Source organism: Alligator sinensis, unplaced genomic scaffold (genome assembly GCF_000455745.1).
Source record: "Alligator sinensis unplaced genomic scaffold, ASM45574v1 scaffold588_1, whole genome shotgun sequence".
In the NCBI taxonomy this organism is placed as follows: domain Eukaryota; kingdom Metazoa; phylum Chordata; order Crocodylia; family Alligatoridae; genus Alligator; species Alligator sinensis.
The window spans coordinates 1,010,259-1,037,503 of record NW_005842244.1 but is presented as its reverse complement, the minus strand read 5'-3'; the positions used below and the strand labels follow the sequence as shown (position 1 = coordinate 1,037,503).

Here is a 27,245-nt window from a genome sequence, read left to right as displayed (position 1 = left end):
ACCTCTGCTAATTCCCTCAGCACTCTGGGGTGGAGGTCGTCAGGACCCACTGATTTAAACACGTCCAGTCCCTCCAGAAGTTCCCTGACTAGATCCTCACTGCCCCTAGGCCTGGGTGCGCCTCCCCTGGGACCATCGGGGATCCTGGTGGCAGGAGGCAACCCGGTCCCTGCTCAGGAAAATGGAGGCAACGAAATTGTTAAATAGGTTAGCTTTGCTGTCTGGTGCGATGACCAGATTTCCTAGCGTGTCCTGCAGAGGCCCCACATTACCCGGTACCTTCTTTTTACCTGCTATGTATGTAAAAAAGGACTTCTTGTTGTCCTTGATCCAGGTAGCTAGTCAGTCCCAGTTCCATCTCTGCCTTGGCCTTCCTGACCACCCCCCTACAGCCCCGAGCAACAGAGGTATAGTCCTCCCTGGTGATGGCCTCCCTTCCATTGGGTGTACGCCTCCTTTTTATCTAGGAGACGTTCCCGGATGCTTTTGGTGAGCCATGGGGCTTTTGCACCCTCTTGCCCCCTTTGATCCTTGATGGGATTACCTCCCTTTGGGCTTGGAGGATCATCTCCTTAAGGAACAACCACTCTTCTTGGACACCCAATGCCCCTCCCCTCCGGGACCCCAGTGTCTCCCCGACTATTCTCCTTATCTCACTGAAACCCGCCCTCCTGAAGTCTAGGGCTGCTGCCTTGCTGCAGGCCTTTGCCACCTTGCACTGGATGGTGAATTCCAGCAGGTGATGATTACTGTCGCCCAGGTGGTCGAGCGCCCGCAGCCCGCTCACCGGGCTGTGCACCTCCTGGGTTAGATGGAGGTCCTGCATCTCAGCTAGGAACCTACCCTACTTTTATCATTAGCCAACCTACCCAAAACCTGTAATCCAGGTAACTGCCACCAAAGTGACAGTGCTCTTTACTGAGTGACTATTCAGTATTTTGTTTAATACCTATTGCTCACTGTGTGTCATTTTTGAGTTGCTGTTATCCCTACTTTACAGATGGTAAACTGAGGCAGAGAAATTAAAGATCAAAAACGTTTCTATTAATATTGGGTGCCCCATTTAAGACGAGCAGGATCCAAGGATGGCACCAGTATGACATCGTGGCAGCAGTATGTCCTGCCTGGAATGACTCTCAGCACCCACTTGCATGTTTTGACATGTGGGACTATACCAGGCCAGGGGGGGTTACTCTACAGCATACTGCTTCTGCTGCTTTCCAGACCACAGTACCCAACATGTTTGGCATCAAGTCCAGAGATGTCCCATGAATGTATTTCCAGGTTTGGAGCATGTTTGCAGAAGCTGGTTGTTCTGGCCTGTGCAAGGGTATCCCAGCATCCAAGCTGTACAGTACAGTACAGAAGTACCCTCAGCAGCTTGCTGACTGGTATGAAATCTAGATCTCCAAGGCAGCACTCAACAGCTTTTTTCTCTTGCTGCAATCCCCTGCTTTACTTACCACATGATTTCCAGCTTCCTCATGAAATGTCAAGTCTCCTTTACTACACAACCCCACACCCAGTCTATCCTCTGCACCAATTCGGACATGGCCCCAGTAGAAATCAGAATATTAATCTGCATTAAAGACTGCATCACACTGCATATGCAAAAGGGCTAGATTCATGTTACACAGGCACACTGCACTCTTCCTAAGCTTTGCGTGCCTGATCTGCAGCATAACAACGTAGCATGTAAGTAATTGCCAAGTTTTTTTTTTAAAAAGTGAACTGGAAAAATAAATTCCATCATGTGGCATCAAGATACCTCTCAGTTCATTAGAAGAGTCAGAACTTTTAGGGTTTCCCTCCCCTAAAAATCTCTGAAGTACCAATAGTAGCAGAAGTAGGTAGTCATCCTCTATGGGAACCAGCAATAGAGGATGATAAGGAGCTTTGCCAATGTGTTTTACAGCTGTTCACAGAAAAGGAATTGGGACATGGGCAGGAATCTCTAGAGGCTCTAACGGGGCAGGAAGTCTAGTAGGCACAGATTCTTCTGCCCACTCCCCATAAGAACGACCCCTTCTGCCACCCTCCAACTTATCCCTGTCTCAGTCCTGTATTCTCAACTTCATTACATTCTCCTTAGTCTCAGTTTCTACTTCACTTTTCAGCCTACTCTCATGCTGCTTGCACAGCCATTCCCCTGTCTCCCTATCCTCCATCCCCTAATAACTCCCAGCCCTCATTTTTCTTCCAGGCTCCTTGTTCACTTAATGCCTCCCCCTTGATTCCCTGTCCTCCTGGCCAAGCTAGGCCCACTCTCTTCATCCCTTCCTTGCATATCTGTCCACAGGCCCCAGGAGAAAGCCATCTCTCACATAAATGTCACCCACTTGACAAATGCCATGTCCCTGCTCTGTGGAGGTGTTCAAGTTGCTCAAAACAGATTGAGAGATTGTAACATAGGCTAAATGATGCATGTTTCCTCTAGTCTAATTCTTGGAATTGGCTGAAACATTTTGCAGGAAATTTTCCAAAATATTCAATCCACACCCGGCCCCCAAAATGGAAAATTCCAACACAAATGCTTAAGGACTGATAAAGTTGTAAGCAACCGAAAACAGGATCCAATAAGATTAAGTGTTACCAGTTTAGCCAATACTTTTTTAACACTCACTCACACATACCTTATTGACTCCTGATTAAGTAAGGGCCTGAGCTTCTTGAATTGCTTAAAGTTGATCAGTGTTTTTAAATGTTTCATAATAAGCAAGAATGTATAATTCTTTACTATATTATATTTGTCAATTAAAATAATTCAGAACATTTTTGTTGGTGTGCGTGTCTACACATCACTGTACAGCAACATTGCTACAGCACTGTGTTTTAGTACTGTACTTTCTTTTAGTACTTCCTTCCCTCCAAAAGGAAGCAGTAACTAAGGCATGGTGCAGTGACTGCCCCTACTGTGCCGTGCACACAGTGCATGATTAGATTTTGCTGCTACATTGCCATAATGGCGCGCTACAACAGGGGAATGCGGAACTACGGTAATATTACTGCCAATTATGTATGAACCCACATAATCACTATGTTGCCATAGTGCGCTGTATGGCAACATAGCGCATTGCTATGTTGCCATAGGGTGGCATGTAGATGTGCCCAGTAAGGTACATAAAAGTGCTGTGTTTTTCAAAACATAAGAATGGCATTTTACTGTGACAATATAGTTAAGACTCAGAGGGGAATATAAATGCTATGCGAGTTACTGGTTTGAAACATATATATATATATACCATCCCAGAGCAAGCAACAGCAATTATTAATAAATACAAAAGCTGTGGAAATGACACTCCAAGTATTCTGAAAACTGCACTTTGGATGAATCCCTGATGCATAAACACAATGCTTCCCATTCTAAACCAATACGTGAGTCTTTCATTATAGATCAAAAGAGATAGCAGAGAAATTTATGACTGGTGCAGTAAGTACCATTTCAACAAAGAGATATTTAAGCACCAAGATATGCACATATACCTTTTTTGCAGTGTTCCTTGTGTTAGATACAGAAATATTGCTAAAGCCACAATTTAACTACTGCTGATGGTAAACAGCTAGCTATTAGAAGCACTTAATGTTGAATAAGCCAATTTTCATCAACTTCTTTTTGCATGAATTAACTGCCAGATCAGTCATCAATACTGAAGACAGGCATTCTGGATACCAGTCCAACCTTGGCCACTGACTTGCTGGAAACCCTTACATGATTTAAACATCAACCCCTTACATGATTCTCTTGAATGTGTACCATGACCTCTATTTTTGAGAATCTCACCACAGAAAACAAGACCTGAATTTCCATAATTCCTGATGGTCAATGGGAGCTGTGAGCACTCAGCATCAGAGACTCTAGTGCCTGGAAAAACAGTGGACATTTTGGGGCCAGATCTTTCATGGCTGTGGTTAATGGGTTGCACTGCATGACAGTCTGAGAGGGTTGATTATAATAACTGTTGTTCCTTACCAGGAGACTGAGAGGTTTCTTGTCTCAGCCTGGAAAATTCAGTGGTGCTTGAATCTCTTAGCTTTTCCTTTCTCTCAGATAATTATTACTGATCCTCATAATTACATTTTAAGCCTTCTGGGATGCAGTTCATATGGAGGATGGTATTTTAAAATCAAGTTACATTACACAGTATTAAAAAAGTTGATTAATAGGAAGTATCTTTAGACCATCGGTACAAATGAAATAAAACACAAGGGCCCAGATTCCACAACATTGGCATAAGCGCCAAGTGGTCTGGTTCTGCTCATCAATAGAGCTCTTTGGACTTACACTAGAGTATCCAAGACCAGAATCAATCCAAAGTAGTAATTACATTAACGGAATGGAAATTCTGACATACAGGGCGTACAAAGAGAACTGCAGTCATGGCCAGATCTCGCTGAAAGAAATCTGACTAGGTTTCAAACGAGACACATTGCTGAGGTATTAAGTTTTGAGAGAAGAATAAAAAGGATAACTCACTCTTGGAGTGCTACACAAACTCTGAACAACAAAAACAACAGGATTCCCAGAATTCTTGATAGCTTCAACTGCCTCCTCATGCGTGGCATTTTGTAAGTCTACTCCCGACACCTAACAAACAGAATTCATTTTCATAAATTACTAAAAAGAACATATCTTCCATGTTGCAGGGGTTTAGGTTGTAGCCGTGTTGGTCTAAGGGCATAGGCAGACAAGGTTCCTTGGGTGAATTTGATATCTTTTATTAGACCAACCCAAATAGTTGGAGAATATTTATTAAGCAAGCTTTCGGGTTCAAAAACCCTTCGTCAGGCTAAGGAAGCTTCAGCAGTTGGTGTGTGCTCTTCCTGGATGGAACTGACTCCCCAGCCCAGCCCCCGGCTTCTTTACTTTTCATCCCTTCCAGGAAGAGCACACACCAACTGCTGAAGCTTCCTTAGCCTGACGAAGGGTTTTTGAACCCAAAAGCTTGCTTAATAAATATTTTCCAACTATTTGGGTTGGTCTAATAAAAGATATCAAATTCACTCAAGGAACCTTGTCTGCCTAAAAAGAACATATGCATTTATACACTGTGAAGTTCATAACATAGCACAACAGAAGAAGTCAGCAAATAGTTTGCTATACAGAAGCACACAATATTAATAATTTTTTAAAGGAGCAGGCATATTAATGGTATAATATTCAATGTTGAGCATTAAAAGCACATTAATATCTTTACTCAGAACCATATTTTCATGTAGAACCATCAGAAATAAAGTTAGAGAATATCTGGTATCACTAAAATCTTTTACTTTACCTAAGCATAAGCTAATTTGTATGTTGAAGTAATTTCCAAGACTATATCTGGGAAGAGAGCACATACATGAATGACTAGTTTTCTAGATTTTGGGGAGAACCATAAAACAGCATACTATCCAATGAAAGTAGCACATATGAAAATGAAATCCCCTCTCTCCCTGCCAAAGGAAACTACTAACACCTGGAGGATTCTACGTGTAGTAGAGTACATGTAACCTAAAATTCATCTGATAGGGGAATCACCGAAATCATGCAACTGTTACAGGAATAACTTATTAATGAATGAAACAGTTTATGAAGACATAATGTAAGAAAAGGAGATTTTCTGTTGCTTGATTCTAATTTTAAAAGATCCAGTAATTAACTGTGCCGAGACAGGATGTTAAAACAAGCAATTTATATTCAAGAACTTAAAAAAAAAAAAAAAAGGATTTGATTGCACTCCTCAGAGTATGATGTATTCAATGCCAAACCACTTTTCTCCCTAGAAAGCTCATTGAAGGTATGTTCTACTCTTAAGCAGGAAAACAGGTGTATATACTTTTACCTCAAGTATTTTATCTCCTGTTTTAAGGGCCTTTGTTCTTCCAGCTGGACTGTCTTCCAAGACTTGTTTGATAAAGATGCCTTTAAGTTCCTCGCCATTCTTTAGACGCTTTATGACAGTTTGACCACCAACAATACTGATTCCAAGAGACACATGAGGATCTCTACAGATTTCAACACTGTAAAAAGTAAACAACACCAGATAATTCAAAAGCTTTAAATATACATGATTACTTAATATGCCAAACAGACAAATTAGACTTCTGAATTTTACCAATTTATTAGAGCAATGTACACAGAAATGTTCATTTTTCACATTCAGAACTTGGGCCCATCACTACCCTCTAGCTGAATTCATATCAATAATAAAAAGTCTCTCATCAAGCTACTGTTACTCAAGTATACCAGTCAGAGGTCAGAAAGAACTCATGAAAGTCTCCTAAAGGTGATTACGTTATAGCAAAAGATGATGTGTATTGGGCAATTACTTGTGCTGAAATTTTATTCATGGATTATACTTAATCCAGTGGTTTTTACGTGGTTCTTAGGAAATACTGCAGGTAGCCAATGTATTTGTGGAGATGTAAAATGAAACTTAAGTAACCAATTCTGAAACAGAAACCTCAACTGATTAAATGTCAGATAAGTTTACTGAAGGGAGTCAACTTTCATAGTGTAAATATTCACACAATTTCTATTCTATTTCAATGCCAGAAATAAAAAAGCTATTCCGGCTATAGAACAGTATTAATCCAACAATTTAAACATTATGCAAATAGATGGGAATTAAATTAAATTCAACACACTATTGACCGAGCCAAATTCTGCGAGTTCAGAATTATCCCATTAAGATTAGCAGAGTGACTTGTATATCAGAGACCAGTACAGCTGAATAGTAACTTTCAACTAATCTGCAACATGAAAGTTGGAAAGCTCATTAAAAATCAACTGTATAAACAAAATATATAATCCTTTTCCAACAAATATCTTTTAAGAATACACAATATTTAATGAAGCCTGGAGCTTAACTATCATAATACAATTCTAGAGCATTCTAAAATAAAAAGTCCTTGAAAATAAACTCACACAGAATAAAAAAAGGTAAGGATTGTATATAAAAAAACCAAGCCACACCTCCCCTCCAACCCTCATGATTTCAAATCCCCAGGTATCAAATATCCCCAGGTATCAAATATTCCCCAAGCAGGAAAAAATAATATAAAAATGTCAACCTACGTTCGGGCTGGTCCCCAGTGACTGAAGTTTGGGGTTTCTTCTCCTTCTCCTTCTTCTCGCTCAGGTAATTCACTAATAGAAAGAGCAAACAAAACCACTAGTTCCACATCACAACCCCCTCAGACTACTGTCATAGCACAAGACATTTACAAAAGCCATTCTAACATATTCATAAGAAGAGTTTTTTCCCTTGTATCCAAGATCGTAGGTTGTCCTACAAGTCAAAATAAGACAGTGAAATCAAATTTAAATGCCTTTATGCCGTGGTTTAAATTGGTGTGTCTGCTCGTATTGTGTGTTATCACTCATTCTGCATGCCTATCTAGGCATACAGAAAGTTTTACTTACTGAGAATATGCTATAAATGATATGGATGTTGCACTGAAAGTCAATAATGGCAGATGAGTCTACCTGCAATGGAACTGGAGGAGCTGATTGGGAGCATTGAATGCAGTCCCCACAAGCAGGATATCACCGGGACTTTGCTCCCAAAAGCTTGCAGAAAAGGACAATTTTCTTGCGATTTCCCAGTTGGTCTAATAAAAGGTTATCACTTTGGAATGAAGAGTTCTAGTTTTTTGTATGGATATCACCCTCTGCACTGTAACAGCTTTCACTGCAACACCTCAAAGAGAAGTTTAGAGGTGAGGATTGAACATCTGTGTAGTCAACTTTCTCAATACAGATCCACTAGCCAAATCCCTACTGAGGAGAACTGCAGGATCATTAGCTCACATGACATAGCTCCATTGGTGCCCTGCAGCCTGGCAGGTGAGAGTTCAGAACATCTGACTACTCCAGGACCATCTATAAAGTTCAGTTTACTCTAAAGTTTGGTTTATGCAGGGGCAAAGGTTTGGCTTCAATGCATTCCAGGTATACACAGTTCACAGTGCGCTCTGCTCTCTCAGTCAACTAACTCAAAGCAAGAAGACAGAATTAAAAGAATTAATTGTAAATCATGCAATTCCTCCATACCTGGACAACACTGCTCTAGGCTGAGCAGCAACAGAAGCTTTCCCACGTTCCTGGTTCCTGGTAAGAGTATAACTCTCCACCTTCAGCTCATCCCTGTCAGTAGCTTCAAACTCTTCAACTAACCCAGCTCTTTTTGAGTCATTATGAAGCCCTGTATCCAAACAGTAAAGCATCTTGATGTAAGTGTCTCTATAGTGTTGTCATTTGCCAACAATACTTTATACTAACTAAAATACTTGGAAGTATAGCTCTCAAATCTGCCAAAGCCCATATGCAGGCTGCAATGAGTGACTAAGGCCCAAAACAATCATTTATGCAGGCAAATTAAATGTCAGTGGGGCCTCCCTCCTGTTGCATAAAAAATTCTCTCTACCTCCAGCTCTATGTTTTGGACAAACATATTTTTCAGTGGTAATAGGGATGCAAAATCTGCGTGAAACTTAGGTAAACTTTATGGAGTAGAATGATCTTCACAATAGGACACAAATGGAGAGAAGGGCTTAGAAACAAAATAAGACACTGCAAGCTTGAGGAGAGAACTTGGAAAACAAACCCCTTGCACCTGTTTGGAACCTGCTGAAGTCACGGGGGGGGCAGCATTCATTTTGGTCTTGGTCATGGGGGGATCCAGGATCATCCAGGCAAAAAGAATGCAGGCAAATTCCCCTTGGATGTGGGGCACATGTACAGTAAAGACAGCTCATTGCGCATATGCTACATACAACCAAAGGGGATGTGGCCACAACCCCCTTGTGAGCCTGGATGCGAGTGAGTTCTCAGAGCTCACTGGCATGTCAGCAGAGCTCCTGCTGGAATCTGTACATGTGCTGTGAGCTTTGTGACCTAACCGGCCTCTTGGTATGGGGTCTGCTCAGAGTCCCTCCTTGCAAGCAGATCCAGTGCCTGCTTCTGGAAAGGTTAGGCCCTTCCCCTGGTGCCCAGAATGCTAGATCATCATCCTAACCCTGTCTAACTGTTAATTTGAATATTGCTGCAATGGAAAGACGCATGCAAAAACTGTAATGCAGAATACACATGAGTGTGTAAATGTGAGATTGAAGCATAAAACACTTACAAACCTAAATCCAGTTTACCTTTTGTTACTGACTTGGTCATTTCCATATCAAACATGCCTTTTTGACTGCTGCTTTCTGCTGCGCCTCCAGAAGACAGTGAATGTCTACTGAGATTTTCTTCATACTTCATGGAGGAGAAAAAAAAAATATTGCAATGAGAAAATCCTGATTTTGACACCTAGAAAAGTGTTTAACAAACACTGGTTTTATAGCAAACATACATATTTTTTCAATTACCTTCATATTTATTTTTTCAGGCAATTAAGAAACAGTAATTGCTCATTTAGGAAATAACATCAACAAGATGTGCGAAAAATTAAAATATAGATTGAACTTTGTGCTTTTCCACCTGGTTGCAATTTAGACAGAAAATGCGGGGAGGAGGGAAGGTTCTTTTTCATGTACATTTATGGGAAATGAAGATACTTTAGACCCAATAGGATGTTCACAGGAAGTTGGATTTTGGCATCTTTTTATACAAAAGACAGTGCAGGACCACAAGAAAGGCAAGCTCCAAGGTTCTGTTCCTAGCTCCGATATTAAATTCCTCTCTTGTTCAATTTCTTCATCTGAAAATGGACTTGTATTGGGAAACCACGTTTTCTCCTTCTATCTGGTGCACCAGAAAGAGGAAGAAAAAATCCTTGAAGAAGGCCTCAGTGAATCTGAGGATGCTGTGCTGTTTCCTATGCTGTCTCATTGCCTCTCTTCCCCTACGCATTATCATTTGTCTGTCACTATATCATTTCCCTCATAATTTCCTGAACCATTGGTCTACTTTATCCTAGAGGAAGCAACTGCCCTGAGTAGAACTACCATTTAGATCTCTATGGACTTGTTTTCACTTCACTCACAGCATCATAGGCTTTGAAGGGATCAACGGTTATCATCAGTCCCCTGCGTAAATGCAAGATTTTATTTGCTGTTCCCAAACAGCAAACCAGGCCAAACAGATGCTTTCGCAGCTTCTCCTTGAAAACCCCCAAATGAACTTTCATTGCTTTCCTAAACAGCTGGTTTGACCATTGTACTGCTTTTCCAGTCATCATTTTTTTTCCCAAAATTGAATCTAAATCTGCTCTGCTGCAGTTTAAACCCAAGGCCTCTTTTCCTGCCCTCTGTCTAAAGCAAAGTATTTTTTCTCCCTTTCTCTTCCTTGAAATGTATGGCCGATTTTCAGATATCTGAAAACTTATCATTTTCCTCTTTCATGTTTTTTTCACCACATTAAATATATCTAGCTCCTCTTACAGCTTTTGTTCAACTCCTTTGTTGTCATTAACACTTGCCTCTAGATCCTTTGCAATTTCTCTAAATCCTCCTTAATATTCAGTGCCAAAAAATGGACATAGTACTCCAGCTGAGGCATAATCACCACCCAATAGAGTGGTACAATCATTTTGCATACAGTGCTTCTGTGACTGCAACCCAAAATTGCATTTGCTTTTTTTCCCTGACAACACACTGCTGATTCATGTGATCTACCATATAATCCCTAGTGATATTGCCAAGCCAATTATCCCTATTCTGTATTTGTGCATTCAGTTTTCCCCACCTGTTTTTGTGTAGCATCTGTTACCTACTATTCAGTTCTCCAACTTATTAAGGTTCCTTTCAAATTTAATTCTATCCTTCAAAGTGTTTGCAACAGTCTTGTGTCTGCAAATATGATTATTATTCTGTGTATTCCTGCACCCAAGTTATTAATACAAATGTTAAAACAGTGACTCGAAAACCCCAGTAGAACCACTTGAGTCCTCCTGCCAATTTGATATCAATCCATTAACAGATAATTTTTGCTTGCAGATATTCAACCAGTTACATATCCACCTCATGATGGTTCTATCTAGACTGTATTTCTCTATCTTACTTATGAAAATGGCATGTGGGACTGCATCAAAATTTAATAGAGTCCAGGGATATTATGTCCATTGAATTGCCCTTATCCATTAAACAAGTTAGCCTGTCAAAAGAGAAAATCAAGCTAGTTTTGCATAATTTGACATGCCAGTTCAAGTCAACACTGAGCAGTGATCTCCTCCCGAGTTAGCCAGACCTTGAACGAGAGCAGTTGCACTGCAAATCAATACTTGAGCTTCACAGAAGATTTGCAGTTTGAGAAACTGCATCCTCACTGCATTACTAGCCCCAGGGTCAGAGCCTTTTGGGTTTCAACAGGCCAGGTTTAGATCCCCGCTCCTTCACTCAAGCTGAGTATTTTTGCATGACTTTGTTCCTAGGGGATTCAAACCCATGACAAAATCAGCACCGAAAGGGGAGTGGAGAGGAAGCGCAGAGTTGAAGGCAGGCCCAGCTTTGCAGAGGCAGGAGGGAAGAGGCAGTTGCAAAGGTGAGGCAAAGAAGTCAGGTTACTGCGATCTCTCTTTCATTGCAGCAGATGATGGAACCTGCGGGAACCTGAACCAGTGGCACAACCAGGGTGGCATAAAGACGGGCATGGGTGCATCCAGAAAGGTTGGTCTCCCCAGGGGTGCTGAAGTGCCTGAAGCAAGTCCCCTGTCCCCCACCCACTCTTCCCAACTTCCTATTTATATTTGTTGAGAGTGGAGGGCAAAAAAGGCCAACTACAGGTATGCTGTGGGGGAGGGAGGACAGTAGGTAACAAGAGAAATCACAGCCCTGCCCCCTCCTGCCCCACAGTCAGGGGCCATGAAGGGCAGAGGGAGCTGTTTGGGAAGGGTTTTGAGGGAAAGGGTCTCCTAGGCGATGATGCACCCCCTTTTCAAAATCCGGGATCTGCCCAGGGTTACAAGAATCAAGCTCAGATCCACCTTTGGTGTCGGCTAGCAAGTCCTGCATCAATGCAGAGCTGGACTTCAACAGGACAGTGTACAGATAAAGTTGCCCCTGAGGCATGATTGAGATGTAAGATACCATTTCTTACCATTTGCTCATCATCATACGGATACTGTGGGGTCTGATTAGCACTTATGGCAAGTGTGGAACTTAATTCTTGTATTTCAGTTGGCTCAAGTAGCTTTACCCACTGTCCTGTAGGGCTCAGGTTCTCCTCTACAGGTGGAGTTGTTTCCTTTACATATGATGAGTTGTACCTAAAAATGTTCAAGTCCACATCATACTCATCATCCACTAACATTTCCTGTTCTTCACCAACTTCTTCTATTGCAGGCTTCAGAAATTCATGCATTTCCCAGGACTCTCTCTCACTGTCCGATTCATTCTGAGGTAGCTGAAGGGACCTCCTCAGATCCAGAACTGGTTCATCAACAACTTCTTCTTTAAAGGGTGTTTCATCTCTAAAACCCTGCATAAAACATAATATAGATTTCACACCATACATCCTGCTAGCTCTCTTTAGGTTATGTTTTATGCTAGGCACATTTAAAAATTACAACCTCTGGTTTTTAAAACAGTACCTTATAGCTTTCACACTTTACTAAAAGAAGTAATACTAGACCCCTAAAGCTTGCTCTAAATTATTGGCTTTATACAGAAAATAGACACAAGATTTTTTTTTAAAGAAAGAAGTGAAATTTGAAGCAGCTCAGCTACTGCTCGATCTGTACAAAAAGCAAACCTGAGTTAAAGTTGGAGAACAGGAACTGCGAGACAATATTTTTAAAGAACTACAGGAAAAAATCTAAGTAAATCTAATGGAAGTAGCACTCTACTCTGGACTTAGTCAGCCATCCAAACATGGACACTTTTCAAAGTAAAATCAGTCAAACAGGGATGCTTTCAGGAAGCCTCCGTATGAAACAGTGAGGGCACTCAAATACTCTCTCTGTTGCTCTCATTCTATACGGTCATTCAATTAATAAAATAAACGAATCCCAAAGTTCAAAAACATCAAACCTCTTACCTTGATTCTGAACCACTAAAGTATATTTGTCATGCAAGGGAAGGGTTAGCAGCAGGGTGGACAGCTGTACCGAAGGTAACACAGGGAATGACAGCAGTAAAGACACAGCAACATAGGCTCCAAGAGCTGGGATACATATTTAGTGTCCTCACCAACAGGCTTGGTAAGCCAATACAGAAGTTTGTTCAATCCCCATCTTCATTGTTAACCGTGCTAGCTAGCTCAAAAGTTCTCATGTATGCCTGCGCACACTGCGATCACATCTTCCCCAGTAGAGTACACGTCAGTGACTCAGCGGGGCAGACATAACCTACTCTGGTGGATGGGATGTTGATTTTTAATGAAAGGACATCACAGAAATAAGAGGAAGGAGAAACATTTAACTCAAAAAAGTAACTGAACTCAAGGCAGGGGCCTGCCAGCACCTATTTTAATTGTTTTGTGCAGGTGAGTCTGAAAGCCATGACTCCCACTACATACAACTGCTAGCAAAGCTCGCTCACGATGAAACCCTGCCTTTTTCTCTGTCTCAGTAAGAGCACCAGTGTGTACCCTCTCCTACTGTACTCAAGACAGCTAAACACTGAGCTAAAACCAACGAATTGGTACCCTATTCTTCCTTTCTCCTCCCAAATTCATTGTGAATATTTAATTTTTGTATTATTATATTACCTAGAAAACTTGTCACACTGTAGGACCACGATCCCATCAGACAAGGTACTGTGGGTCCCATTCTACATCTACTGTGCATCTAAATGTGATCCAACTCCACACTGCTCAAGTCCCCCAAAAAACACTAACACGTCTACCACGGTAGCCTTAGGATTAAGTCAGAATGCATAGACAACAGGAGGATTCAGCTATGCTTCGCATTAATGGATTTCAAGAACTCAAAGAGACTGGAAATAGATCACACTTGGATACATAATCTAAGTAGAATAGAATCTGGCACTATACAACCGGAACAAGACAAGACATTAGTCCCCATCCCAAAGCAATCTAAGCAAAAGACAACAGATACATGCAGACAAATGGTGGAACAATGAGACAATATTGGTCAACATCACATGTAGGGACGTTTTTTTTTGTAGGCACTGGCACCCAATTGCCTACTGGGTCTGTTGCCTTGACTTGTCCCTCTAACTGGTATTCTAGTTCTTTTTTTTTTTTTTTAAATCTGGTTCTCTTAGGCTCTGCCTTGTTTCATTTCATTTTTCATGTGTTAACTATTTTGCCACTGTGTCCTGCACTGTCAATGTGCAAGACACAGTGGCAAAGTGCTAAAGACTGAAGGCTCCAAAGGCTGAAGCTCCAAAGGCACTAACTGGAATCCAGCTCAGGTTATGCACTGAAGGCAACCATAGGCAACTCAGCCATAAATGAGTAGCTGGTCCCATTCAGGCAGCCAGATATAATGACAGTTACTAGGACTGTGCGAAGCTTCGGTCCCCAATTTGATTCAGTGGAGATTTGACCCGATTTGGTGGCCGAGTCTCCAAATCCGAATCGAATCAGAGGACCCTTTAATCTCTCCAAATCGAATCAGAACTCTCCGAATTGATTTGGAGAGATTCAGAAAGATTCGGAGATTCAGACATACAGACAGCTTTAAATGTTTTTTCTATATACCTCTAGGTAGCAGGGGCTTGTGAATGCTGTGATGGATGGAGTGTCCCACAGAAGCACAGGGGACTCCCCAGCGCGCTCGCCAGCAGACCCAGAAGTGGACCAGAAGCACTTCCAGTCTACTTCCGGGTCTGCTGGGAAGCACGTGGGGGGGGATCCCCCCGCACCTCCTCAATTCGGTGACTGGTGCCTTCTGGGTCCCTGAGCGAGGGGGCGGGGGGGCAGAGCACTATACTTTGTTGAAAGGCATCAACTGCATTGTTACATACAATAGCAGACCAAACCCAGTAATGCATGCATGCGTATATGTATATGTATGCATAAACTCAACCTTTTGTGTATATTTTTTTTTTTCTTAGAAGTTACTGCACTGCAGTAACTGACTACAAATGGAATAGGAAATATTGAAAACATGCTGGTAAAGTGCACTATCATAATGTTCAAAATGTTGAGTTTTTTTAAAGCTAATAACCTCCTGCCATTACTATATTGCCTCATAAAACACAGTACAAAATCCAACTACATTTTACTCCTTCCTTGAACTTGAAGATATAGCATATTAAGAGTATGGAAATTTTACAGTGCATCTGTGAGCTATTATTAAGTCATCATAAATAAGATGCAGCAAATACACTCAGCAGTATTTTAAACAAACTGACCATTTTGCTACTGAAGCAACAGCAGTTTCAGTTGAAATACTTTTATTTAGGGGGGCTTAACTAATAATATTTTAACCAAAGGGAAAACAGAGAAACAGGTTGGTCCATCAGATCCTCCAGCGACTGCCCTACTGCACCCAACAACTACAAATAAATGTAATCTCATCATCATGTTGCATTTCAAGACCCATTAGTTGCAGCGCTCAGTCCATATTTTTTTTATACAGTATACATACCCACCTCTTAAGTGGCATACACTATACTGTTTCTTTTATTATTTGGTCGTAGTTAAAGGCAAGATTAGGAACCAGGAAATCTGGGATTTAATTTGCCTCTGCAGAGTTCTGTATGTGACGGTCCTTACCCTTGATTTCACAATCTTTAAGAATAATCCTTATAATGCCATGTTTCTTAGTGCAGTGTTGCTAAGGTTCATTCATTCATGGTTGTTAGGCATTTTGAAATCTTCAGGCAAAAGCAGCACAATATCAATCTCTCTCATTTTCAGGTACTTTATGGTCCCTTTTACCACTATAACCGAGCTCCTCCAGTCATTCATGGATTGGCACTTACTACACCACTGTGAGAACATAAAATGGGGAGAAGAGCATCTCCTTAAAAAGAACTGAGGCATGGAAAGGTTAGAAGACTAGCCCAAGGCTGTACAGAAATTCTGACAGAGCAGTGACTTCTCTGCTACTGCCCTAACCACCAATCTGCTTTTACTTTAAAAAAGTCCTCTTCCTTCCACATCCTTCTCTCTTATCCCTCTCTCTTAGCTTCTTTCCCTGTTAATAGTAGAGCTAGAATTTCAAGGTATTATTCAAGGGAACACAAAGCATTTTAATATAATAAGTGAGACAGCATGGTAGTCCAGTAACCACGTAAGCAGGTATTATGTATGTATTAGCCCACAAGAAGACTCAGCCCTTAGGGTCTACTTTAGAGGGAGAACGTTAGCCACAGAACATGTTTTATCCAAGACTTATTTCCGCCCCAACACCGCAGAGGGAAACCTTGTAATTGCCATCATGTCTGAAGGACACATCATTTTTTAAATTATTATTTTAGAAACTGGATTTCTGCTTACATAAAAGTAAGAAGAATGAAGGGCAACAGCCAAATACCTGTGGTGCCTCAAGTATTACTGATGAATGAAAATCATCCATGGGTGCTGGAGATCCATAGCTGCCTTTGACAGTGCTGGGATCCACAGTGCAAGTGTTCTGTTTTTCATTGCTCTCTCCCTAGAAAGGCCATCAAATTTACATTAGCATTAAAATATTTTAAGGAAAGCAAAAAGGCCCAGTATTCTTAAAATAAAAAGTTGGGATGTTGAGAAGTGGCAGAAAATAACCACAGAGGCTAAGGAGACAGGGAAGGAAAGAGAAACTGAAAAGATAAAGACCGGCCTTCATAAAAATACAGAAACAAGAAAAGAAGGCATTGGCTCAGAATATGTACAACAATACGTTTATAGAAAGGCCAGATTGTATTTAAGAACCTGGTTACTTTCACCTTTCACCACTCCTTTATCAGCATCTCTCTCCTAGCAGGTGCTGCTTTACTTTACAGGAATATACAGTTAAACCGCTGAAGAATGGAGCAGCAGTCTCAAACGAGCAGTCATAGTTGTTCTACAACCTCAATTCCAGAAAGAATCCTTGTACTTACCTTCAAGCATACGCCTACGTCTCATCCACTTCAACATTTGAATTTAAGTGCACTCTTCAGTGATGGACTTAAGCAAATGTTCAACTGCTATGCACACAGATTCCATTTATTCATGTCACCATCAGCATTACACAGAACAAGTTAAAATCAATCTTACCATCAAAGGTTTGCAGATGCCAAGGCGAACCATACCCAGGGGCACAGATTTCAACACTTCTACTGCCTCTGCTAGCGTACTGTTGTCCAAATATTTCTCATTTACAAAAACCAGGCGGTCTCCTGGTAGCAATTCACCCCCACGTTCAGCTACACCACCCGCTACCAGAGAGCTGATCACAATGGCGGTTCGCGTTGGATCTAAGGGATCCTGAAAAGACAACCACATGAAAAAAAGGCATACATATGGTATGTTATTTATTTTCAGTGGTCATCATCTATCATACACTTAGGAGCTCACACACACCAGACAGTTCAGTGGACTTGTCCTCTAAGACAAACCACCTTAACAACCTGAAAATGGATTCTGTAGCATGCCAACAGGTTAATAAATCCAGATCCTGAGCTGGTTGATTTGTGCCTTCCCAAAGCAGTTCTTTCAAGTGAAGGAGAGGCCAAGCCAAGGTGCAGATGGAAAAGCAGCAGTGACTCTTGGCTCTTTCACAGTCCTGCATTCCTCCCCATTCTGATGTAAATCTATAGAAATAACCTCCCACTTTCCGCTTTTCAGGTCAATTAAAATGTATTTTTAAAAAATCCTTCTTTATATTAGTTATGTACATTTGTAGAAATTATTGTACTATAAAGTATAGAACTATTATTTTACCTGGGCATTCATTTAAAATGACAAATTCCCTTCTCCCTAAAAGCTTTGCGGATATGGACAGATCAACATATTAAGAGGGGGAGTTAACTGAGTTAAGAGGGAGATTGCTATGTACCAGCTGTTTCACAGTAATTACTTTGTGTATCTGCTCCTATCCCAAAGTAAGTAGATGCTAAATTGCGGCAGCTCGATTCTGAATGACACAGGGCTACAATCCTATGACAGGACAGAACTGGACAAAAACTGTTACTGTGAAACAGCTGATGCACAGTGATTTCCACTCACCTTCCTTTAATTCAGTATAATTTGTTCATCTGTCCATACCATCAGTGTAAAAAAAAAAGGGGGAAGACAAGACCACAGCTCAGGAAAGGAAAACGTAACAATTACTAGTAATGATAACAAATTGTGGTAGAACTGCATGAAGAGATGGGAACTGAGAAAGGCAGACAGATTTTGGAGGGTAAATGATACTTAAAATAATTTGGAAGATGCTTATTCCAATTTAGGAGTATTTTTCAATACTTTTCGCCATGAATTTATATATGATGTACCAGTTTCATCTAACACTTAACCATTTAAAAATTCATCTTCGGTCCAATATAGTGGTCAAGATTTTAATCATTACAAGGTAGCAGAATATCTATAGAAAAAAGTCATATACTAATTATTATAAAAGCTAATTGCAAATTCAGGAGCAATTTTATTTTAAGATTGTGGTGCATGCTCTTGCTCTCTCTCTAGAACCCATAGAGCTCTGTAATTGTCCTTGTGTGCATGTCTACAGGTATGTTAGGTATATACAGGCTACATAAGCTTGCATTTTTTCCCTTGGAACGTCTACCCAATTCAATGCACATGATGGCTGCACAAAGGGGTAGGGCAAAGATCGCACAGGCCATAATAATATCGCACTTCCTAACATCTGAATCTTCAAGTCTTCAAGCTAAACTACCTTCTTCTAAATCTGTTTTATTTGCATGCAACTGCGCGCATGCTATGCTTCTAAAAGGAACAATTAACTTTATGAAAAATGGAGGGGGGCGAGTGGGGAGGAAGGTAATAAGGTCAGGAAAAGACAGAAGTTAGAGATAAGTCAATCAGTTTAAGAACCAGCCTGAAGCAGGACCGGGCTAAGATAAATTAAACTAATTCCTCCACGCTCCGCTTCCGACTCCATTTCAGATGCTTCCCATATACTAGCCACCCTTGTCCTACACGAGTCTTTTCCCGCATGAATACGGGACGTGTAATCAGGTCTCTTTTGTGGGCCCTGAGGCACTGTTCACTCAAGTCTGCCAGCATGCCTGAGACTTGCACTCACACTGCAGCTCTGGCAAGAAGCTTCAGGATAGAAAACCACCAAAAGATTTCACTTGTTTTAAATGCCAAACCATTCCCACCATGCAAAGACACCCCGAATAAAAACACCCCAAATAAACTACCTATGACATTAGAGAAGGGGCTCAGGGGGGCTCACCAGTCTCTCTAAAAATAATGAAAAGGCAAATTTAGAAAGGTTTCAGAGTATTGAAAGGCTGTATATATTTTTGGAGATTTGGTGTGTGGGGACCCTGCAGAGATTGCACCTGCTCCTTGTAAACAAAGTGCTGCAGCCTTGGCCCATCTCAACTAGAAAACCCAGGTGTAAAACAGATCCACATTTAACAATCCTGATTGCAGTCAACTAGAACATGGAAACCCCTTTTCACATTTGCTTTGGAGGTTTCTCCATTTCTTTTCACTCTGCCTTGAAACAAAACCTTTGGATTGGTTTTGTGAAAAGGGAATTGTTTGGAAATGTCCGGCTCTGAAGCGAGGGGGCGAATCATTGTCTATGTTAAAAAGGCTTTGTACGTATAATTGCACCAGCATGCATTCCTGGTCTTTCGGCACAGCTTATGCCATCAAAAACTGCATATATTCTGGTTTCCTGAAGAGAGAATTGTTGGCAACATCAGAACTGTTTTACGGTCGTCACTGCATTTACAGAACAGCTCTGCCAGGTTTTGCCTGTTTGTTTTTTTAACAAAAAAACCCCACACTTAACTGATGCAAGTTTGCCAACATCGTTGAGTGCGAGTGAGCGAGGGGCCAGGTGACTGGGGCACTGGCCTAGGATGTGGACCCAGATAAAAGTTCGATTCAAAAGAAAACTTTCCTTGAAGATCACTCAGTTTCAGGCTGCACCAGACTTTAATCGCTTGTGTCCCACACTTCAAGCCAGCATCCTAACCATTAGGTTAGAAAGAAAGTGTCTCTCATTAGAGTTTCAATTAAGTTTTTATTGAACCCAAGGCAATTTGGCTGTGATAAAACCATGTTTCTTGAAGAAATTTCATTTAGTCAAAAATATTCCAAGTACAATTATTCCCATAGTTACCATGGAAATAGCCAGGAGACTCACAGGATACCTGACACTGAGTCAGGATAATGTTTTGAAGACAGCATTAATAGCACTATTTTGAGATGTCTGACTTGCCCTTACGCAAGCCAAGTAAGTGTATCATTCAGTACAGGAAACAGCAGGGAGCGAAACAGAAATAATAATAATAATAATAATAATAATATAAAAATCACCAATCAGACAAGTATAAAACAGGGTCTTGTTCTGCCATATGTTATAATTACGCTGATGTTTTCAAGCAGAGGGAGCTATTGTATAGGAAGAGAAGAGAAATCTAAAACTACGCAATGACAGAGATGTATCAGTTGGAAACCAAAGTCCTGTAGAGAAGCTGAATAGTTTGTCACCAATAACCATGAATCACAACATAAAATGCCACAAGGCTTGCCCCCAACATTGTTTCCTGATATACAAAGCTATTACTTTAAGACTTAAATAAAAATAAATATGCTTTAAAATGTGAAAGGCCAGATTTTATCCAAAATCCTAGGTTTGCATCTAACTTTTTAACAATAAAAACAGTATTTACTAATGAAACGCTGTTATGCATGAGTTAACTCTAAAGTAAATGCCAAACAAATCCAGAAGGAATAACAATGCTTGCCAATAGTATATAGTAAGGCATTTTAATTCACATTTGTGCCTTAGTAGGCTGCGAATAATAAAATGCTTTTTTATATATATATATATATATATATATATATATATATATATATATGGCTAAAGGTAGGTTGTGGGTGGTGCATGCTGAAGCCTTGCAGTTAGCCAGAGGAGGAGCAGGCAATGGCCATGGTGGGTTTCCTCACCCTGCTCTGAGAAGGGGTCTTGGGGCGCTGTAGGAGTCACCTCCTCGGTCCTTCTACTATAGTTTCCAAAGAGCGCTAATTATGGTGGGTTTTACGCATCCTGATGCTCTTGATTCATTTCATATATGACACCACAAGATGATAATGACTTTTGGTCTGGATTTCAGCTGGTGACTCCCAGATAAAGGCTCATTTAGTTAGGCTAAGATAGGGATGATAGGCTAGGAGTTATAATCCTAACACATTAGGGTTAAAACATTCCCCTAAGGGAGAAACTAATCAGTTCAATCAAATTGCAAGCCCACTGTCTTATATCTGGATCTGGCATGACTTCAGCTTGAGCTGTTTAATGTGAATGCACTTGTACAGTCATATTCCTCATAAGAAAGAAAGAAAAAAGCAAAGTTAGGAAGAGGAAGAAAAACCTCCTGGGGCCCTTTATGGAAAGAAACTGCAACAAAAGTGATGTGGTGCATTTTATATGTGCAACAACTGAACAGATACGAGTCAACTGTAGTGCACACTATATCTCAGTCTCGGTAGCTAGCCATCAAATGCCTCTTAACGGGGGTGGTGGTGGGGTGTGTGTGTGTTGGGGGGGGGGTAATTAGTTTTTTTCCTACTTTTGTTCCAAGCCTGCCTATAAACCGGTATCAGGGGGGTCACATTATATTCATATTTAACACACAGTATATTTTTTATTATATTGAACCAAAGTACCCCCTTTAATCCCCAATCAAAGCCACACATTTCCTGGAACATGTGTGTCAGATTTGCCTCTTCATTCTCACAGCCTCATTTGTTCTGGATTCATTTAGCAATGCAAAGAGTCAAGAAGGGGCCACTTCAATTTCTCCCTCTGTGAACCTGGGTTCTGAGCTGTAAGAAGGCTCCTACGGAAACCAGCACCATTCGAGGTACAAGCCTCACGAATACCAGGTCAGCAGAGTCATGCGTGTTAGAATCAGAGAACAGAAAAACTGGAAGGGACCTATAAGATCATCAAGTCCAGTCTGCTGCTGTGGGCAGGAAGTGATTGGGCTCAACCGGGCTCGACAAGGTGCTTGTCCAGCCTCATCTTGAATACCTCCAGGGATGGTGATTGCACCACCCCTGCTGGGAGTGTGCTCTAGGTTATGCTGATGGCATAACCCAGTGTTTTGCCAACCCATAACTGTAGCAGAACCCAATGTTGAGATCTCAAAAAATGATTGGTAGCATATTTACTGAAGGTTTTCAGCCAATTAACTCTCAGGTTAATTTAGGAGAAAGTTCCTGGAGTACAATCCGTATACAGAACCTCAATCCATCAGGCTGGAGAATCCAAGTGATACTCGTTAACAGAGGGGCTGGAGTGTCATTGTAGCTGTGATGATCCAGGAGATGTATAAGGGATTTTTTTTTTTGAGGGAGTGGGGTGGAGGGAGGTTTGGGTTTTTTTGTGATACCTTTTACTGGACCAACTGCACAGTTAGTACAAATGTCAGACAAGTTTTTGGACACAAAGTACCCTTCTTCAGGTCACTGACTGATACTTTCACAATTTCAAAGCCTCTGAAATTTTGGTAATAGCCAACAGAGGGCACTACAGACCAAGAACAGTTCCCTCAACAACAGAGGTGTATTGGTACAGTAACATGCATCCCATTTTATTTGGCAACCGGATTTTGTGGAACACGTTATGTAGAGGGGATGTGCAGCAGTCAGTTGTATGCAACACACTGATTGTATAGATTTAATGCTAGCAAGTACCAGATTCTATGTAGAAAAAAAAAAGAATATATAAAACCTGCTGTGGGTGACTGACATATACTGTACATTCACTCACAGTTTCAGAATATATTAGCTTTGGCATCACTTTTAAGCTTGCATTACGGTTGGATCAACTTCCTTGAACATTTCAGCTCTCAAGCAGCAAACTGCCTGCTGCCACAAAAACACTCCTATGTAAACACACATCAAGAATAGTATGGCAAATGGTCCCAAAAGAAACAGTTTAAGGCACATTTTTTTCCATACCAATTCTAAGTTATCTGAACAATTTTGCAAGTGCCAATTTGTATTTTGCAGGTTTTATATGACAGAGCCAAGACAAGCACATGTTAGACCTCAGAGGTCAGAGTAACCTAACTTCATTTCATTTTGCCTAAAATCACTTACAGGTTTAATGTATAGGTTTAAAACTACCTCTTCATTGTGTAGCTTTGTATACCGTAGCTTTGTATATGAAAGAGAGTTTGTTATCTTACATGTCTGCAAACTGCATAAAAGTTAACCGAGGATGTATGAATTTTAACTAATAATAACTGAACTATGGCATGATAAATAGTAAGTGTTAAATTTCAACTTACAGAAGCAGCAGAACATAACCCACAGTCAATCATTTCCCACAGTCTCAGTTTTGAGAAATTAGTTTTCAATATTCAAGATATTTGCCAAAGGCTACACATGCTATATACTCCTAAGTGTCAATAAAACCTTTTCCCTTTTGCCAGTATGTCAAGGCATTAACAAAAAGTGACTAACTTAAAACCTCTCACTTTCTTCATACAATGTAGAACACCACACAGAAAATAACCTAAAATTTCCCACGAATTAAATTTTACATTAAAAGTCAATCACCAAGTAGTAAAAAACAAAACAATACAACACTTACTAAGTCCCAGGAAAGAAAGAACAAATCATAGTCAACAGCACAGCGAGGACTAATGGATAATTTATCAATTGATTAATTTTGACTGCCTCTACTAAGGCCAAGGAGAGAAAGTAGTTTCTCTTCCCACACCCAATGCCATCTTCAGTGTAGTTCTGGATAGGGTTGTTCATATAATATATTGTTCTGCATATGGTGGAAGATGTAACAAGCTGTTACCAGTAGTTCTTCTACAGAGCTCCCTGACTATCCAGGCCAGCAAAGCTAGCTGGATGCAAGGGCTCAGGGAAAGGGAAGTGAGCATGCCCTTTTCAGGTCCAGTAAATTGCTTTCCACCTGGAGCAGAGGAAGGCAGAGGAAGAAATATGAAGAAGGTCTGTTACCTTCCCAGTATCGCCCTATAATTCAGAGCTGAGCCTGAAGTCCCAAGAGATCATAGCTCTGCTCCTAGTAACACTTAAGGAAAAATTAAATGCATACAAACAGATGTAGATAATCTCACGCGTATGAAATTGTCTTTTAAAAAACGCCACTCATGGAAAACAGCTAAGTTTCCACTTTTGCATGGAGCAGGCTACAGTCAATCACCAGCAAATTGAAGGTGTTCCAGACAACTAGACTGGAATGCAAGGTATTTAAAATGTGATTTACCTCTCTTACTTTTGCCAAACAAGTCAGGGGAACTACTTGTGGACTAATCAGCGCCTGTCCCTGGGAGCTGGGGGGAAATTACCCACTAATACAAAAGACTAATACAAACCTACATATAGAAAGCCTACGTAAAAGAAGAGCATTCGAGTATGCAGACTGAACTTTGTTGGTGGTGCTGGAGGAAAACAGAACTTGGGAAATAAAATGCGTATTTATTGATCAGCAGTGAGGGAATAAAGCAATGAATTTCAGAAGCTCTAGTGCACAGCTGGCATTAATCAAAACTTCTGTTGTGGGAAACATCAGCAAAGAAACAGGAATCCATAGAGAAAGTGGGCACATACAAGGAAGATAAATAACTGGAAGGTAAGGGTAGGTGGCAAAATGTGTTTTCTACACTGACTTTCCATCTGAAATTAAATCTGTTTTCTACTGCAAGCACAACAAACTTCATTGCCTTTAGTCATTTATCTACTCCAAAACCACCATCTGGTTGGCAGAGAGGATAATTACTGAGAGGAGGTTCAACCACAAAAGGAGTAATGGTAGGCAGTAGCTGGTTGGGCCTGAGGGGTGTTGCACTTTCAGCAATGCCTCCAGGAAGCAAGGCTTGTTTTGACCAGGTTCATAATTTATCCTCTTACCACTTCCCTTGCAGAAAAGAAGCAAATTCAATGTTTGTTTTCACTGAGAAAAAATAAAACCACAAAGATCGGAACCGGTGTTAGAAAGTATGTCTGTACAGGGGAGCCAGGTTTAAAGCTCCAAACTACCTCACCTCCCTCAAGCAAAATGTTGGTGTCAGAGAACAATCCCGTCACCAAAGAGAAACATCCCGTCTGGAAGTGCATCAAGGCAGGGGAAGCAGGCCACAGAAGAGGAAGGCCTGGCCTAAACTATCCTTGGCACCATCCTGAAACTGCCTTCTTCATGATCTCATCATGCTTGTTGCTGAAGAATCCAAAAGCATGGTAGATATTTTACCAAAAAAACCAAAAATTAAGAAAAAAAACAAAAACAGCACCCTGCCCAAAAGTGCTTGCATTATGAACAGAAAGTGGGCCACTGAATTACATGGAATAGGATGGATCAAAAATAAGCAATGATGCCTCATCCTTTTTTAAAGAGGGAAGGAGAATATAATAAGCCCCTCCTTTTCTTTCACATTTACCATTATATATTGGATACCAGGGAAACAGAAGACTAGGAAGTGGGTGATAAATAATTCTGGGATGGAGTGTCAGCAAATATAAATAGCCACATATAGTCCCTACCTCTGCAAGGAATTAGAGGGTAAAAGCTAGATCAGGGTGGCCAATTATTTCAGGCGGACGGCCACTTACTGAGTTTTGGCAAGCCATCCAGGGCCGCATGACAGGCAATCAGTGGCAGATAAATATTAATTTTCTAAATTTTTTAGGGGCCCCATGGGCTGGATACAATGGCCTGGTGGGCTGCATCTGACCCCTGGGCCACATTTTGCCCACCCCTGAGCTAGACAGACCAAGCCAGGGGCAAGGCTGAGCGGTACTTGGATGGAAAGAGAAACTAGGAAAACAGAGATGTATGCAGGAAAAATGTTGCCAAGCATCTTGAATGTAGTTTAAGAGTTTAAATGATGATGTGGATAGCAGTGAAGGTCAGGCAGGGAAAGAAGTCAATGCAGAACCAGTCATGGTCAGAGCTGCGATTCTCAGTCAGATCAAAAGTTGCATTTTTTTTAAGAGAACGATGATGAAGAAACAGGGATATGTTCAGATAAATAAGGCAACTTCCAAGGACTTTTCCAAACTTTTTATAGTTTTAAAACAGAAGGTTTAGCACCAACTAGGTCACCCAGTATCTCCTGCATCTCCAATAAGCAGGCCTCAAGGTCATAACGATTGTTCCACAGGCTTGAAGGGCACCTATACACGTGCTGGATGTCCACTCTGACACGTGCTAATTACCATGTGTTGGAGGAGACATGATTAACTAAGTCTGTTGGATCATGCTAATTAGCACATTCCAGCGGCCGCCATGTCACATGTATGCAGCATCCCCGCACTTCAAAATGTGCTGGGGGTGCTTTAACTAAAGGTTGTCAAATGAGCTCTAGTTCAAGTACCCCTGCCACCATTTTGAAGTGCAGGATGCTGAATAGACATGATGCCGAGGGCGCTTTAATTAGAGCAGCTCTTGGATCTGTTCTAATTAAAGCTCCCCCTCCTCCACCCCACCCCGCCAACTCTGGAGCATGTGGAAAGATACCCTAAGTGATCACAGAAAGACTGTAGAGTCGCTCTCTGAGTCATACCCATTATACAGGGTTTTTTTTCCAAGTTTCACAGCTACAGTATTAGCTCATCGTTGTATTGAATTTTCTTTGCTTAGGGTTTAGAAAAAGTTTGATCTCAATCTCTCACATTTCCTCCCTGTCCTGCAAGGTGGAAGACATCTCTGCAATATTAATGAATTCCTCTACAGGAAAAATAAAAGTTCTCTCTCACAGGAGAAGAGAAATTCAAATTGACCAGAGTAATAGTTACTCAAAGCAGGGAGGAAGGGAAGGGGTCTAAATTTGAATCCTACTACTATTTGCTTATTTTATGGACACTGAATAAGATTAACTTATGTACCGGGTAATGGCCAAAGTTCTCTGCAAATTAGGATCTCTTTTCTGGAAAACTGTTGAGACAGCTCACAGTGCAAAGTTTGTTTCAAAATAAACACAAAATTGGACACAAGAGTCAATTTATAGGACATGGCATCCCATATTGCAAGTGAGCTTGCTCTCTCCCTCTCCTTCCTCTAACACAGGGGTGGTCAACCTGCAGCACATATGCCACAAGAAATGCAGGCAGCTGCTGCATAACCTGCTGTGAATCAGGGAGGGGGTAGGTAGCACAGTGGCAGATAGAACAGGAAGCAGAAAGTAGAGCAACAGATTTGGCAGAAGCAAGGGGCAGGGAGCAGAAAGCAGAGCAGCAGGCTGAGAAGGGGATTGGAGTG

The 27,245-nt window shown here is 41.0% G+C and overlaps 1 protein-coding gene across 10 annotated transcripts in view; it reads right to left on the bottom strand.

Annotated features, from left to right (window-relative positions):
- PATJ (PATJ, crumbs cell polarity complex component) overlaps positions 1–27,245 on the bottom strand; it is a 231,990-nt gene that overhangs the window by 140,919 nt on the left and 63,826 nt on the right. For 6 of the 10 annotated variants that reach the window (XM_025208661.1, XM_014521711.2, XM_025208665.1 and 3 more), the window contains 8 exons: positions 17,072–17,281; positions 16,368–16,487; positions 12,017–12,397; positions 9,130–9,235; positions 8,036–8,186; positions 7,058–7,129; positions 5,823–6,000; positions 4,475–4,585 (listed from right to left, as the gene is read on the bottom strand). In XM_025208661.1, the coding sequence (XP_025064446.1) occupies positions 4,475–4,585; positions 5,823–6,000; positions 7,058–7,129; positions 8,036–8,186; positions 9,130–9,235; positions 12,017–12,397; positions 16,368–16,487; positions 17,072–17,281 (1,329 nt within the window). The remainder of the gene's footprint in view (positions 1–4,474; positions 4,586–5,822; positions 6,001–7,057; positions 7,130–8,035; positions 8,187–9,129; positions 9,236–12,016; positions 12,398–16,367; positions 16,488–17,071; positions 17,282–27,245) is intronic. The other 4 variants (XM_025208662.1, XM_025208663.1, XM_025208664.1 and 1 more) reach the window with 4 other exon arrangements.